Source organism: Oryza glaberrima, chromosome 9, assembly GCF_000147395.1.
Source record: "Oryza glaberrima chromosome 9, OglaRS2, whole genome shotgun sequence".
NCBI lineage: Eukaryota > Viridiplantae > Streptophyta > Magnoliopsida > Poales > Poaceae > Oryza > Oryza glaberrima.
Window position 1 is genome coordinate 13100126 of NC_068334.1, and position 11580 is coordinate 13111705.

Consider the following 11580-nt stretch of genomic DNA (forward strand, 5'->3'; position numbering starts at 1 on the left):
TCTTGTACCAAATCTACGAGCTGCAACTGCAAAAGAGGGATGGCGTCATTCGCTCTGCATATTATAATTAAATAAGATTAAAGCGTGCTAAACTCGCCGGAAAAAAGAACCTTAAACAAGTGTCAACTGGTGGAATAATTGCAGCCTTGCAAAGGGTAACGTGAGAGTCAAGGTGGATTAGGCACGTTAATTTAGTGAGATTAGGCGGCAGCTTTAGAACGTCGTGGCTGAGTTGGTCAGTAAAGGAATATCAAATACTCCTATGTGTTTATTGCACTCACTCCAGTAGTTGTTTTAGACATTGATATGGTCTCCAAAATGTAACATTATCCATTATGTTTGTAGTATCATTTATAGAAACTTTTGAAAAACTTGATAAAAACAATAATGTCATTGATATAACGAACACAAACTTGTATATAGAGTTCCATCATCGTTTGCTCTTCAACTTATCAGCTGCAACCTAAATATATATTTTTTTACTAAGTTAATTTTGAATTTTTATCATCATAGTTTATTTCTTCAGCATTGGCCTTTTGTTGCTAAGAATACTTTTACTCACAAAAGTGTTACAGCTTAAATGATGGCAGTACTGTATTTCTATATATGTGTCTAATCCAAATACTATTTAATACAGATATTGGTGCTGAAAGAAACACGCCCTTTTAACAATGTGTTTTTACTAAAGTCTAAAGCTGGTAGCTACTACTAGTTGAGATTAATTTACCGGAAATAATGTAAACTTGCCGTGCATGTTGCATGGTGGGGTAAAGAAAGGAAAGGCGAAAGCGAAGCGAAGGTGATGAGCTGCCGTGCCGGTGATAAGGGCACCACAATGGTTATTTATAGGCTCTCTACAAGATACCTATGTCAGCATATTTTTCTATTTTAAAGGTATTAAATAAAGAGAGAGAGCAAAACTATCTACTAACTTAGAGATAGTCTATAGAGAAAAACGAGGCAATACATGATAGAGCTATAGATACCAATGTAGACATACTATTAAGGTAGTTTACTATTAATCGAGTCTATTGCTGAAATGTATATGTTTTACAGATAATAACTTACTTTATCATTGCGGGTGCTCTAAGAGACAGCTTTGGCTTGGTTTGGATTTGATGCGCGTGCGTCCTTTCATGCACATGCAGATCAGCAGCAGATGCGTCCATCGAGATGTGTACGCGATCGCATATCATTGCGTGACATTTTGCCTCTTCTCCCGTAATAGTTAATAATTTAGCCATGATGCTTTAGCCTCACGAGGCAAATATGAAATTCTAGTGTTTACCTCACACATGGGCCTTGGGCTGGGCGCCTGGGCCATATCTAGTAAAACCAGAGAGCCCATTGTTGAAATTTTCTGGCTCGGTCGAACCGGATGATTATACAGATTATAAGCAGAAAAAGATTGATCATGTAGGTGAATTAAGATTATGAAGCTAACACTAGCTAACAAGTACTTCCTCTGTTTCACAATATAAGTCATTCTAGCATTTCCCACATTCATATTGATTCATTAACATCAATATGAATGTGGGAATAGATAGATTCATTAACATCAATATGAATTTGGGAAATGCTAGAATGACTTATATTGTGAAACGGAGGAAGTAGCTTAGAAGAAGTTATCTGAGCAATGTTGATATAGAAAATTCTTAGAGAAATCATACTTTTGAAAGTGTAGCACGAATAATCCACACCTTTGTTAGCTGTTTAGAACACGCCTACACTACAAACCCACATCCGAAAAAACAAACTATAATCCTGTATAAACTGAAAAATAACAGTCAGTGTGCTTACACCAGCACATGACTACATGAGCAGTGTCTGGAAACGATTCAATCTTGAAACGACACAGAATATTCCAACAAAACACATGCAGATATATGTCAGACCAGAACTACTAGTATACTGTAGTATTGATTTGGCAGAAGCTGCCATATTGAGAATCACAACAGCAAACATGAAACCCAAGAGATGTTTCCATGTATTGTTTTTGTACAGATAGCCCACTCATCGCACAAGTTACAGAAGAATGTAGGCCTAGGCCTGATGAATTGTTGGCCTCTTCTACGGTATAGTTTGTCATTTGGCAATTGCCAAGCAATTACATGTATCACATATCAGGTATCCAGCCTTCAATAGCCCTGTGTCAAATTACAGCCATGTAACAGAGCATTCGGATATCTGTTTTACACAATGGAAGTCAGCAGCTGCGAAATAATTGCCCGCGGTATTCACGGTTCATGAGGATGCAGATGTGAACGGCTCACTGGTCTCAAGAAGCTCGTCCAACAGACCAGTGAACACAACCGAATCAGTCTCTTTGGGCTTGAAGGTGAGCCGAGCAGAAGGGACTAGGTCTTCATCCCGCAGTGTGCGTGCCTGTTCCCCTGGTTTTGGAAAAGGAGGTATGACGCGTGTCCTAGGACCAGCTGGACAGATAAGATCGAATTCCAAACTTGGCTGCTTCAAAGAAGATGCGACAAACTACATCACGAAAATAACAAATTAGCCAAGTGCCACAAAACCAGTAAATGGCATGGATACCACTTTAGCACTGTGGAGAGAAAAAAAATGAGTAGCACAGGTTACAACATAACATAAAGCACAGGAACAAATAAAGAATGGCCATATGCAAAGTGCACAATGGAAATTGATGAACATGTATAATGAGGCTATCCATTCAGTATATCGTGCAGTACCTTCTATTAGTTGGAGTGCTAAAATCACTGAAGGTTACTCATATCAACCCTGAAGCTGTACTCCTAATAAGGATTAAGAAGTACAGTGCTGAGCGTCATGCATCACGAGCATTCACACAAGGAAAGACCTGTTGTTTCTATGCCAAGACATGCACTGACATACACACCGAGATCCATCCAATGGCATGTGAAACCACTGTCAATCACATGACTTGGAGGCTAGCCAGTGGATACTATTAGGTGATGTTCAATTGGTACCCATGCATTCTGTTCATTTTCGCAGCAGCATTAAGGACATCTATAGCACTGGGGCTTGTGGAGCAGTGGAAGCAATAAGGTCAGTGAACTTATCTTAGCCATTTATCTGTACTCTGATAGGATGGGCTCAATTGTCAGAAAAAAGAAAATCTAGAGATCTTGTGTGAATAGATTATGTAGTTTCAGGGTTAAAGCCAGGACACCATCTAACTTCATAACTCACTACCCACTATTTTCCACCAGGGAAAAACACTTTTGAGACAAGTCAACACTTAATCCTGTAGTTTGTGATGTGTACTCTTGGGGATAAGAGCAATATTGTGATCCAAGATGAAGAGACAACAAATTCTATGTATCTACTGGATATCCCCTCTCATCTCAAACAAGTGATACTTTTAGACTTATCATGAATTGTTTTCATTGGTAAGCCAGTTTTACAAATGCTACCAGGTTACTCTTTAATCGATCATGGCAATTGCAAAAGTATATGCTAAGAGTGTATGTGCCAAGATATGCTTCCATGATACCAAGATTAGCTATGAATATATGCTGAATTGACAGGGTAAAAAATGGTACTAAGCAAACCAAAATGAGAAACATGTCAAACATAAGGCAAGGGAGTTAAAATACCTCATATAGTGAACTAATGGGCTCCGCGGGAAGGAACACACCCTGCAGAATTACTCCATCCGGAAACTGAATTCGAATCAGAGCTTGTTTATACTTCTGTCGGGCAGCCAGTGCCTGCTTCTCCTTATATGACTTTGGAATCAACAACCGAGATTGTTCTAGCCTCTCCCTCCTCATCTTTGCCTCATTCCTGATCTCCTCATTACTAAGGCTATAGAAAGAATCTGGTAGATCATTTTCTGCAACAGAACTTGCAGCAACAGAGAAGAACACCCGAATCTGTGGTTGTAATAGCATTTCAATAAGCCACCGTTCCACGAAAATAGATAGAAAGAATAGAAGGCATCAATGCGCAGATAGTCTTAATATGCTTAAAACTTGAGGTATGCTGGGTACTATTTATTTACTCTTAACACACGATGGCACTACCAAGCAAGCGATCTTACATTAATTACTAGGAGCAACATGTTGAGTAAAGAAAATTTATTAATGCTGACGGTTACTAAGTTGTAACCAGACATTAAGGACTATTTAGCTATAACTGATTTTACATTAATACTCCATACGGACGGAAACATATGACGTTTCAGAGTGTCGAATTGACTTGCGCTTAGTAGTATTTGCTTGTCAGAAACGACAAGTAATACTGACCGGAGCGAGCACTACCCTTCTACTCCCATGAGATACTAGTACAAAACATATGTTTCAATTGGTATATATGCTACATTCAACTATTCAAGCTACTAAACAACAAGTAATACAGATAGGAGGGAGCACTACTCTTCTACTCCCATGAGATATTAGAACAAAACATATGTTTCAATTGTTACATATGATAAATTCAACTGTTCACGCTACTAAATGACAAGTAATACTGATCGGAGGGAGCACTACTCTCCTACTCCCATGAGATATTAGAACAAAACATATGTTTCAATTGCTACATATGATAAATTCAACTGTTCAAACTACTAATTAATTTTAGCCCAACTATGTACTAGATGAAACAGAATTTGGCACCGAAACATCATACTATAGGCAAATCACAGCAGCTGAATTGATTTGATTGGCAGATAAATCTTTCTAGTGACTGAAACAAGCAATCGATGGATCACGATTAGCGAAAAGACAGCCTCACCTGACGATCAACCGGCTTCTTAATCCCCTGCTCTTCGCTAACTCCATTCGGGCAAGTCTCCTTGGCATCTGCCTGTGTCTGCGGCGGCGTCGATGGCCGGGCCCTCTCGAGCAGGAGCACGGCCTGCCTGATGCCGCCGAGCCTCGCGTCCCCGGGCACCTCGTCCATGAGGGCGAAGAGCTCCCCGCCCTCGTCGGCGACCCTGAACCCCACGGCCTCGAGGAGATCCACCCCGCCCTCCCTGTCCGCCAGGGCCTCCTTGATCCTCGGGTTCCCGAGCCTGACCTTCCTGTACTTGTCGTTCCGGGGGTCGGAGAGCAGGTTCCCGAGCAGCCTCTTCACCACCTCCACGGCGGACGCGGGGGGGTCGCCGGCCAGGTAGGCGGCCGCGCGGGGGCGGGCTCCCCCCGCCGCCGCGAGGCAGCCGTCGAGGTGGTCCGACACCGCCAGCTCGGAGGGGAACGGCTCGGCGCAGCTGGGGCACGCGACGGCGTCGTCCTCCCCCGCCCCCGCCCCCGCGGGTGGGTCGGTGCGGCGGGAGGAGGTGGAGATGAGCGGGGAGTAGGGGGCGAAGCCGGAGGAGGGCGGCCTCGCGGAGGCGGCGGCGGCGGCGGCGGCCTCTCGCCGGGGGGCAGCGGGGCGACTAGGGGTAGGGTTGGAGGGGCGGGAGGAGGGGTCGGGGCCGGAGCCGAGGACGTGGGCGGTGCCCTTGAAGGAGGAGGACGACGAGGAGGAGGAGGAGGTGACCTTCCTCATGAGATCCTTCATCTTTTCCTTCATCATCGTGGCCGGCGGCGGGAAGACCTCGTCGGCGGCGGCGGCGGAGGAGGAGGAGGAGGAGGTCGAGGCGAAGCAAACGAAGGGAGACAAAGTCTCAAGGGGGGGGAGGGAGGAGAAAGAGATCCACAAATTGGTAAGGTGGGAATTGGGCGGAAATAATGCTTCGTGGCCAAGGCATCTTCCGACGGATGGGCCCGGGTGGCGAATGGGCAGGTGATGGGCCCATCCAACTCTCGTGTGGGCCGAGAGATTGTTGTTCGGAATAAGTTCAATTTGACTCCCTTAATTAGTGACTGAATCTCATTTGTATCCCTCAACCGCAATACCGGATATTTCGGCCCCCCAACTATTAAAACCGGTCCAGTTTTACTCCCTCGTTGGGTTTGGAGGGTGATTTTGCTGACGTGATGCCTTACATGGCGGTGTTGATTCGGTCTACGTTCCACGTGGAGATGACGTGGCGCTTATATGTATTAGAATAAAAAAAATACGTGCGGGACCCATTTGTCATTAAAAAAAAATTAGGGACCCACTGACATGTGGGGCCCACATGTCTATATTCTTTCTTCTTCCTCCTCCGTCTCTCCCTTATCTCTTTCTCCCCGTTTCTCTTCAAAAGCGGTGGCCCGTTCGGCGGCGGCGGCAGCCAGCAAACGCCTCCTCCAACCTCATCAGCGGCGGTGGCGTCGGGGTCCTTCCCAGCGGCGGGGACGATAGACTCTTCCCCAGCGGTTGGCCAGAGCGGCGGTGGCCGGCGCCTCCCCAGCGGTGGTGGCGGTGGGCTCTGGCTTCTTCCTAGCGGCGGGCCGGAGCAGCGGTGGCCACCTCCTCCCCAGCGGCGGGGGTGGCGGGGTGAGGGCGCGGTGGTGGAGCTGGGAGGAGACGCGTAGGATCTCCGCCTCGATGTGGCCGATCTAGGCCTCGACGTCATAGTCGGCGGCGACATCAAGCTCGCGGTGGTGATTCTACTTGTCACGCCAACTCGCGGATGGCCACGATGCCGCGACTGTGGGGTTTTGGGGAGCCAAGCCGATCTGGAATGTGGAGTGGCGAGATGAGCAGGTCCTCCTCGTCGGTGATGGCTCGGCGCTCATCATCATCGCTCCATGTCGTCAGTGGAAGCCGTTGCTAGAGACCACTCCTCGCTTCGCGCCGCCGCCTCGAGGCCGAGACATACCGTTGCTCCGCCTGGAGGACAACGGGCCGTAGCTCTGCCTTGAGGTCACGTTGTCGCCGCACGGTCTCGACTGTCTCGAGACAACGTCCGCCCTCCCGCTCGCCGCCGCCTGCAGACGAAGAGAATGGGGAGAGAAAGAGGAAGAAAGAAGGAAGAAGAGTATATACTTGTGGGCCCCACATTATTTTGTTGAATGACAAATGGGTCTCGCACATATTTTTTTAATTCTAATACACATATAATCATTTCCATTAGTGTTGGTGAAATATGTGTACACAGGTACATGTATTTTAAGGAGAAAATACATCCGTCATGCGAGGAAACACACCTCCGACCAATCAAGCGCAAGTATATAGATTGAAGGGCCCACAAATCAGGTGAAACCGCCATGGAATGGGTTATAACCGTCATAACCGTCATCAGGGCCCACCAGTCAGCCTCCTGGCCAAAGGAAAGGCCAGGAAGTGGGAATCAGGGCCAGAAGAGTCCAGCTGAACCACCACCAGCACCTCTGATCCTAGCCTTCCACGTGTATGTTCCTGATAAAGTCTCAATGACGGTTAGAGGGTATTTTGGACATTTCCCATAGTTGTAACTGTCATATGAAGGCTATAAAAGGAGGAGCTCTTTCAACCATTATTCTCCATTGGAAGTCAATATGTTCTTCAATTAGAAATCTTGACCTTTTCATTTTCACATTGATTGATGTGATGCAGCGCATACGGAGCATTATACATCCTCAACTGGGCCTACCGCTACTTCACTGAGCAACACTATGTGCATTGGATAAGTATGGCATATCTAGATTGTGTTATTCTGTATTTAATTTATATGCATTGGGAACAATCTACAACAATTTATGTGTGTTTCTTTAACAACCTGGATATCGTGATTCGTGCAGTGCTGATTTCTTCTATTATAGGTAAGCAATATGCCTTTAATTTCTCACTATTTTCATTTAATGAAATTCCATGTCACAATGTTGCACCAGATCTTCTAGCAATAACTGATAAACAATACCTGACATTTTTGTAGTTTGAAGAACAATGTGAAGCTCACCCTACCAGATTGACAACTCAACTAATAAGTGTAATTTTTGGTGTTGTATCATCTGAAATGTGGGTGGCTTGGCATGTCCAACCAGAAAAAAGAAAGATCAGGAAAAAAATGTTTTCATACAGTTTTGAGAGGTGTGACAATTGAACAGTGCAATAACATATGTTGAAATCGTGGTGTGCTCCATTATGTGGAAACCGCAGACGTTTATGTTGTAGATTTGAAAATCTTATAGAGGATACATGGTAAATTAAAGGGATAATAGCGCATTGCACTATGGAGATTGGAGATGAATATTACTGATATCTAGGTGATCAGCTGTTTGAATAAATTATTTTGTAAGGTCCAGGACTTTCTTCAGCATTGCCATGAGCTGCTATTGTTAAACTCTTTGTCATCATTTTGATCAGTCTAAAATTTAAATCGTAAGGTCCAGGACTTTCTAGAGCAATGTGATGTGTATGTTTAGTTTGAAGAGATCCTATAGTGACAGTTCACTTGTCAAGTTGTAAACATTTTCCCTTATGAGCTGTGAGAAACCTCAATTGTCACTACTTCCCTTCTCAAGAAAATCATATATGCAATTGTTTGAGCTGTGACTTATAAGTAGCATCCAATTTTGAAATTGTTTGAATAAATTCAGGACATTGTTTTTTTGTCATTTCTGTCACTTTAACTTTAGCTTCGAATAAAAGAAGTATAAAAGTCTTTACCTTTGAAATTGCTTTCGTTGTTTATGTCCAGGGTTGACAAATGTGATGGTAAATCACTTAATTATTGTGGTTATAGGACTTAGAGTTGGTATGAATTTTGAAGCCAATCAATAAAATGGCCAAATTTATTCAAATTAAAATCCAAATCTTTGGCAACAATCGTTTGAATTTTACCACAGCTGAACAGTAATAGTTGTAACCAATAAAACTACTCCAAAAATTACAAAAAGAAGTATATATTTGTAACTGCTTCGGTTATGTATCTCTAGCTTATGCGCCATTAAGAAAAAAAATGTCCAAGCAATTTTAATAATATAGCCAATTATGAGCTTCAAAAGGTTGAAACATTATCTATAGCCAACCTAATATTTCACTCATATAACAGTTAGTTATAGATATGTATTGCGTTATTAATACATAATCCACTTATCTCTCACATAGTTTATTGGAGCTTGAGCTACAGCTGGCTACAAATCTATAGTATGATTTTCTTCTCTCAACTCTTCTCTTTCCTCCACATAAGAACAAATGTGATGTGTTAACTTGTACAACCCACTTACACCAAATAAATATCAACATGTACAACATGCTTACATCATCTTATTGTACTCGCTCTAATGAGTTGTCTTTAGTAGTTCGTAACAATCCAAGTCAACATGAACTCCCTACCACAAATATACAAAATAGCACTTTCATAATAGACAAACCAACAAAAATCCAGCGGTTACTTTTTTTTACAGCCACCCAGAAAAGACGAATTTACCCGACTCTCTCAATTAACGCATGATCCATCAACCCAAACAAGGGTGCAGCCGAAGGAGAGGGGCGTCGTTGCCCCCTCCCCCCTTCCTCCAACATGCAAAGTACTACTACGTGCTATTAATATCTAACCTATCTAATCATCAACTATGTAAAAGAAAATGGGTCTAACAATATAACTATTATTCACATCATTATATGGCTAATATTTCAATTTCAAATCTCTAAAATACTAGCAGTTGTAATTTCTTTATTCATTTTGTCATTTTTTTCTAATTATTTGTCTATTTATCTAGACTTTTAGACTTTTAGCTTGGATGATTTTATCATCATTTATAATTTGTCTGCTCATCGCTTATAAAGCTGAATTGAAATGAATAAATATGTACACATTATAGCTACATGATAAGCCTATTTATTATATTAACATTTTGGGAGAATTGCAAATATGCCACTACTTTCATCCCCTAATTCTGAATAGCCAATATAAATACGCAAATTGCAAATTTGCCATCAAACTTGGCTTCTGTTGCTTCCGTTTGACACTGCCATCTGAAATAGTGCAACTAAAAGGCCAAAAGTAATTCATAAATCTAAAGTCATAAAACAAGGAATATAATAAGACAGCTTTGTCCTTGACCAAAATAGATCCCCTCGCTACCTCCTCTCTCCTGGATAAGAACCGATCCCTTCCCTCTCACTCCAAGAACCCTGTATCCCTCCTGGATACAGGGTAGCGGTAGGTACTTCGGCGGCGGCAACGCGCGGCAGAAGCACGAGCACTCGCGGCAGCAGCCAGCGGCTAGTGGGGAGGCTGGGAGCGGCAGCAGCAGCTCGCGGCAAGCGTCAGCAGCACACGGCAGCAACAATAGCTCGCGGAAGCTCCAGCAGCGTAGCAGCTCGCGACAGCAGCAGCAGGCTGGTCGTGTTGCAGCAAGACCGGCAATAGCAGGCGCAGGAATCAGTAGCGGGAGGCATGGGCATATCCTTGTCCTAATTTTTATGAAAACACACCTTCTTACGGTGTTAGTCTGATCTGTCAGTTCAATGGCAAGTGTTATAGGTTCCAGCTATTTTTGGTGGCTACTATGCAATTATGTTTTTTATAAGGGTTAATTGGATCCATACCCCTGTAAATGTGACAAATTAGAAAAATGTCACTGCTATTCACGATATCGGCTGGGTGCCACTAGAATTTTGAGAAATTAGATCCATGCCACTCCATCATGTTTTCCATCCTTCCTGTCACCTTTTCCTTCCTCCCGAACGACGACAACGATGACGAACCCTCGCTGCAGAGGCCGGCATCGTGGGTGGTAGACGGCGGAGTCGACGGGTCAAGGAGGCGGAGTGGCGGAGTTGCTGCCTTGCCGGAGCCGCCGCTTTCTCCGAGCCCCCAGCGCCCCCCCCCCCAGCCCCCCTCCCTCTTCCTCTCAGATCTGCCCGGAGGGAGGCCGGCGGCGGCGGGCATAGTTCACTCCGTCCTTGTCGTCGAGCGGCGGCCACCAGGGCTCGGCGTCGTTGGCCAACGGTGGTGGAGGCGGCGTGTCGGCGAGGAGGAAGTCAGTGTCGGTGGCCTCAGCGTTGTCAGCATCGCTGGGACAGAGGCTGGAGGCGATAGTGGAACCGGATAGCCCCGGCCGCCGTAGCAAGGGTTCGTCGTCGTCATCGTTCAGGAGGAAGGTGGTGCGTTTGCGCTCCGTGGGGTGCGGCAGCCGCAGCTTCTTAGGGGATTTCCTGGAGCTTCTCTCCACAGGCTTCAGCGACTGCGCGCTCCGCCACGTGGAGTCCCACTGCGAGCCCAAGCCCAAGTCATCCGTCGGTGCGCTCGTCCACTTGGGCGGCAGCCACTTTGTCGCCGGCAACGACGACGACAACGAGTACGAGTCCACCCAGCAGCACCGCATCAAGTGCGTCGGGTTCTTCGGCGGCCTTGGCGCCGTGCCGCCGCTCACGTCCTCCTCCTACTGGTTGTCCACGCCACCGCTGACCCTCTCCTCACCTGCTATGGCGTCGTCTTGCTTCGGCTTCTCCATGCCGGGCCGCTTGGCCGAAGTTGGAAAACGGCACGGAGTTAGGAAATTAATGGGGAGTGGATGAAAAAGTGATGGAGTGGCATGGATCCAATTTCCCAAAATTCCAGTGGCACCCAGCCGATATCGCGAATAGTAGTGGTATTTTTCTAATTTGGTATATTTGCAGTGGTATGGATCTAATTAACCCTTTTTATAATGGCAAAACCACAATATCGGTTCAAACCAGTGGCAAATATGCAATTGGCCCTAACATTTTCTTATGTCGATATGATATATTACCTATGAAAAATCTTAAAATTCGTTTAATTTCAGATCAACACATCCAGCC

The 11580-nt window shown here is 45.0% G+C and overlaps 1 protein-coding gene across 1 annotated transcript; it reads right to left on the reverse strand.

Annotated features, from left to right (window-relative positions):
• Positions 1–1891: 1891 nt before the first annotated feature.
• On the reverse strand, positions 1892–5625 carry LOC127783589 (plant UBX domain-containing protein 2). Its single transcript, XM_052310776.1, has 3 exons — positions 4732–5625; positions 3594–3872; positions 1892–2490 (listed from the first exon to the last, which is right to left on the reverse strand). Exons 1-3 carry the CDS (start codon positions 5512–5514, stop codon positions 2245–2247), a joined length of 1308 nt encoding a protein of 435 aa, XP_052166736.1. The 5' UTR covers positions 5515–5625; the 3' UTR covers positions 1892–2244.
• Positions 5626–11580: the final 5955 nt, after the last annotated feature.

Bases quoted from the DNA above. Each gene is read 5' to 3' on its own strand.
- LOC127783589 (XM_052310776.1), bottom strand. From the start codon at position 5,514: ATGATGAAGGAAAAGATGAAGGATCTCATGAGGAAGGTCACCTCCTCC. The intron at 3,873-4,731 runs GTGAGGCTGTCT...TTACAACCACAG, and splicing joins AGAAGCCGGTTGATCGTCAG to ATTCGGGTGTTCTTCTCTGT. The intron at 2,491-3,593 runs GTATTTTAACTC...TTCGTGATGTAG, and splicing joins CCATTAGTTCACTATATGAG to TTTGTCGCATCTTCTTTGAA.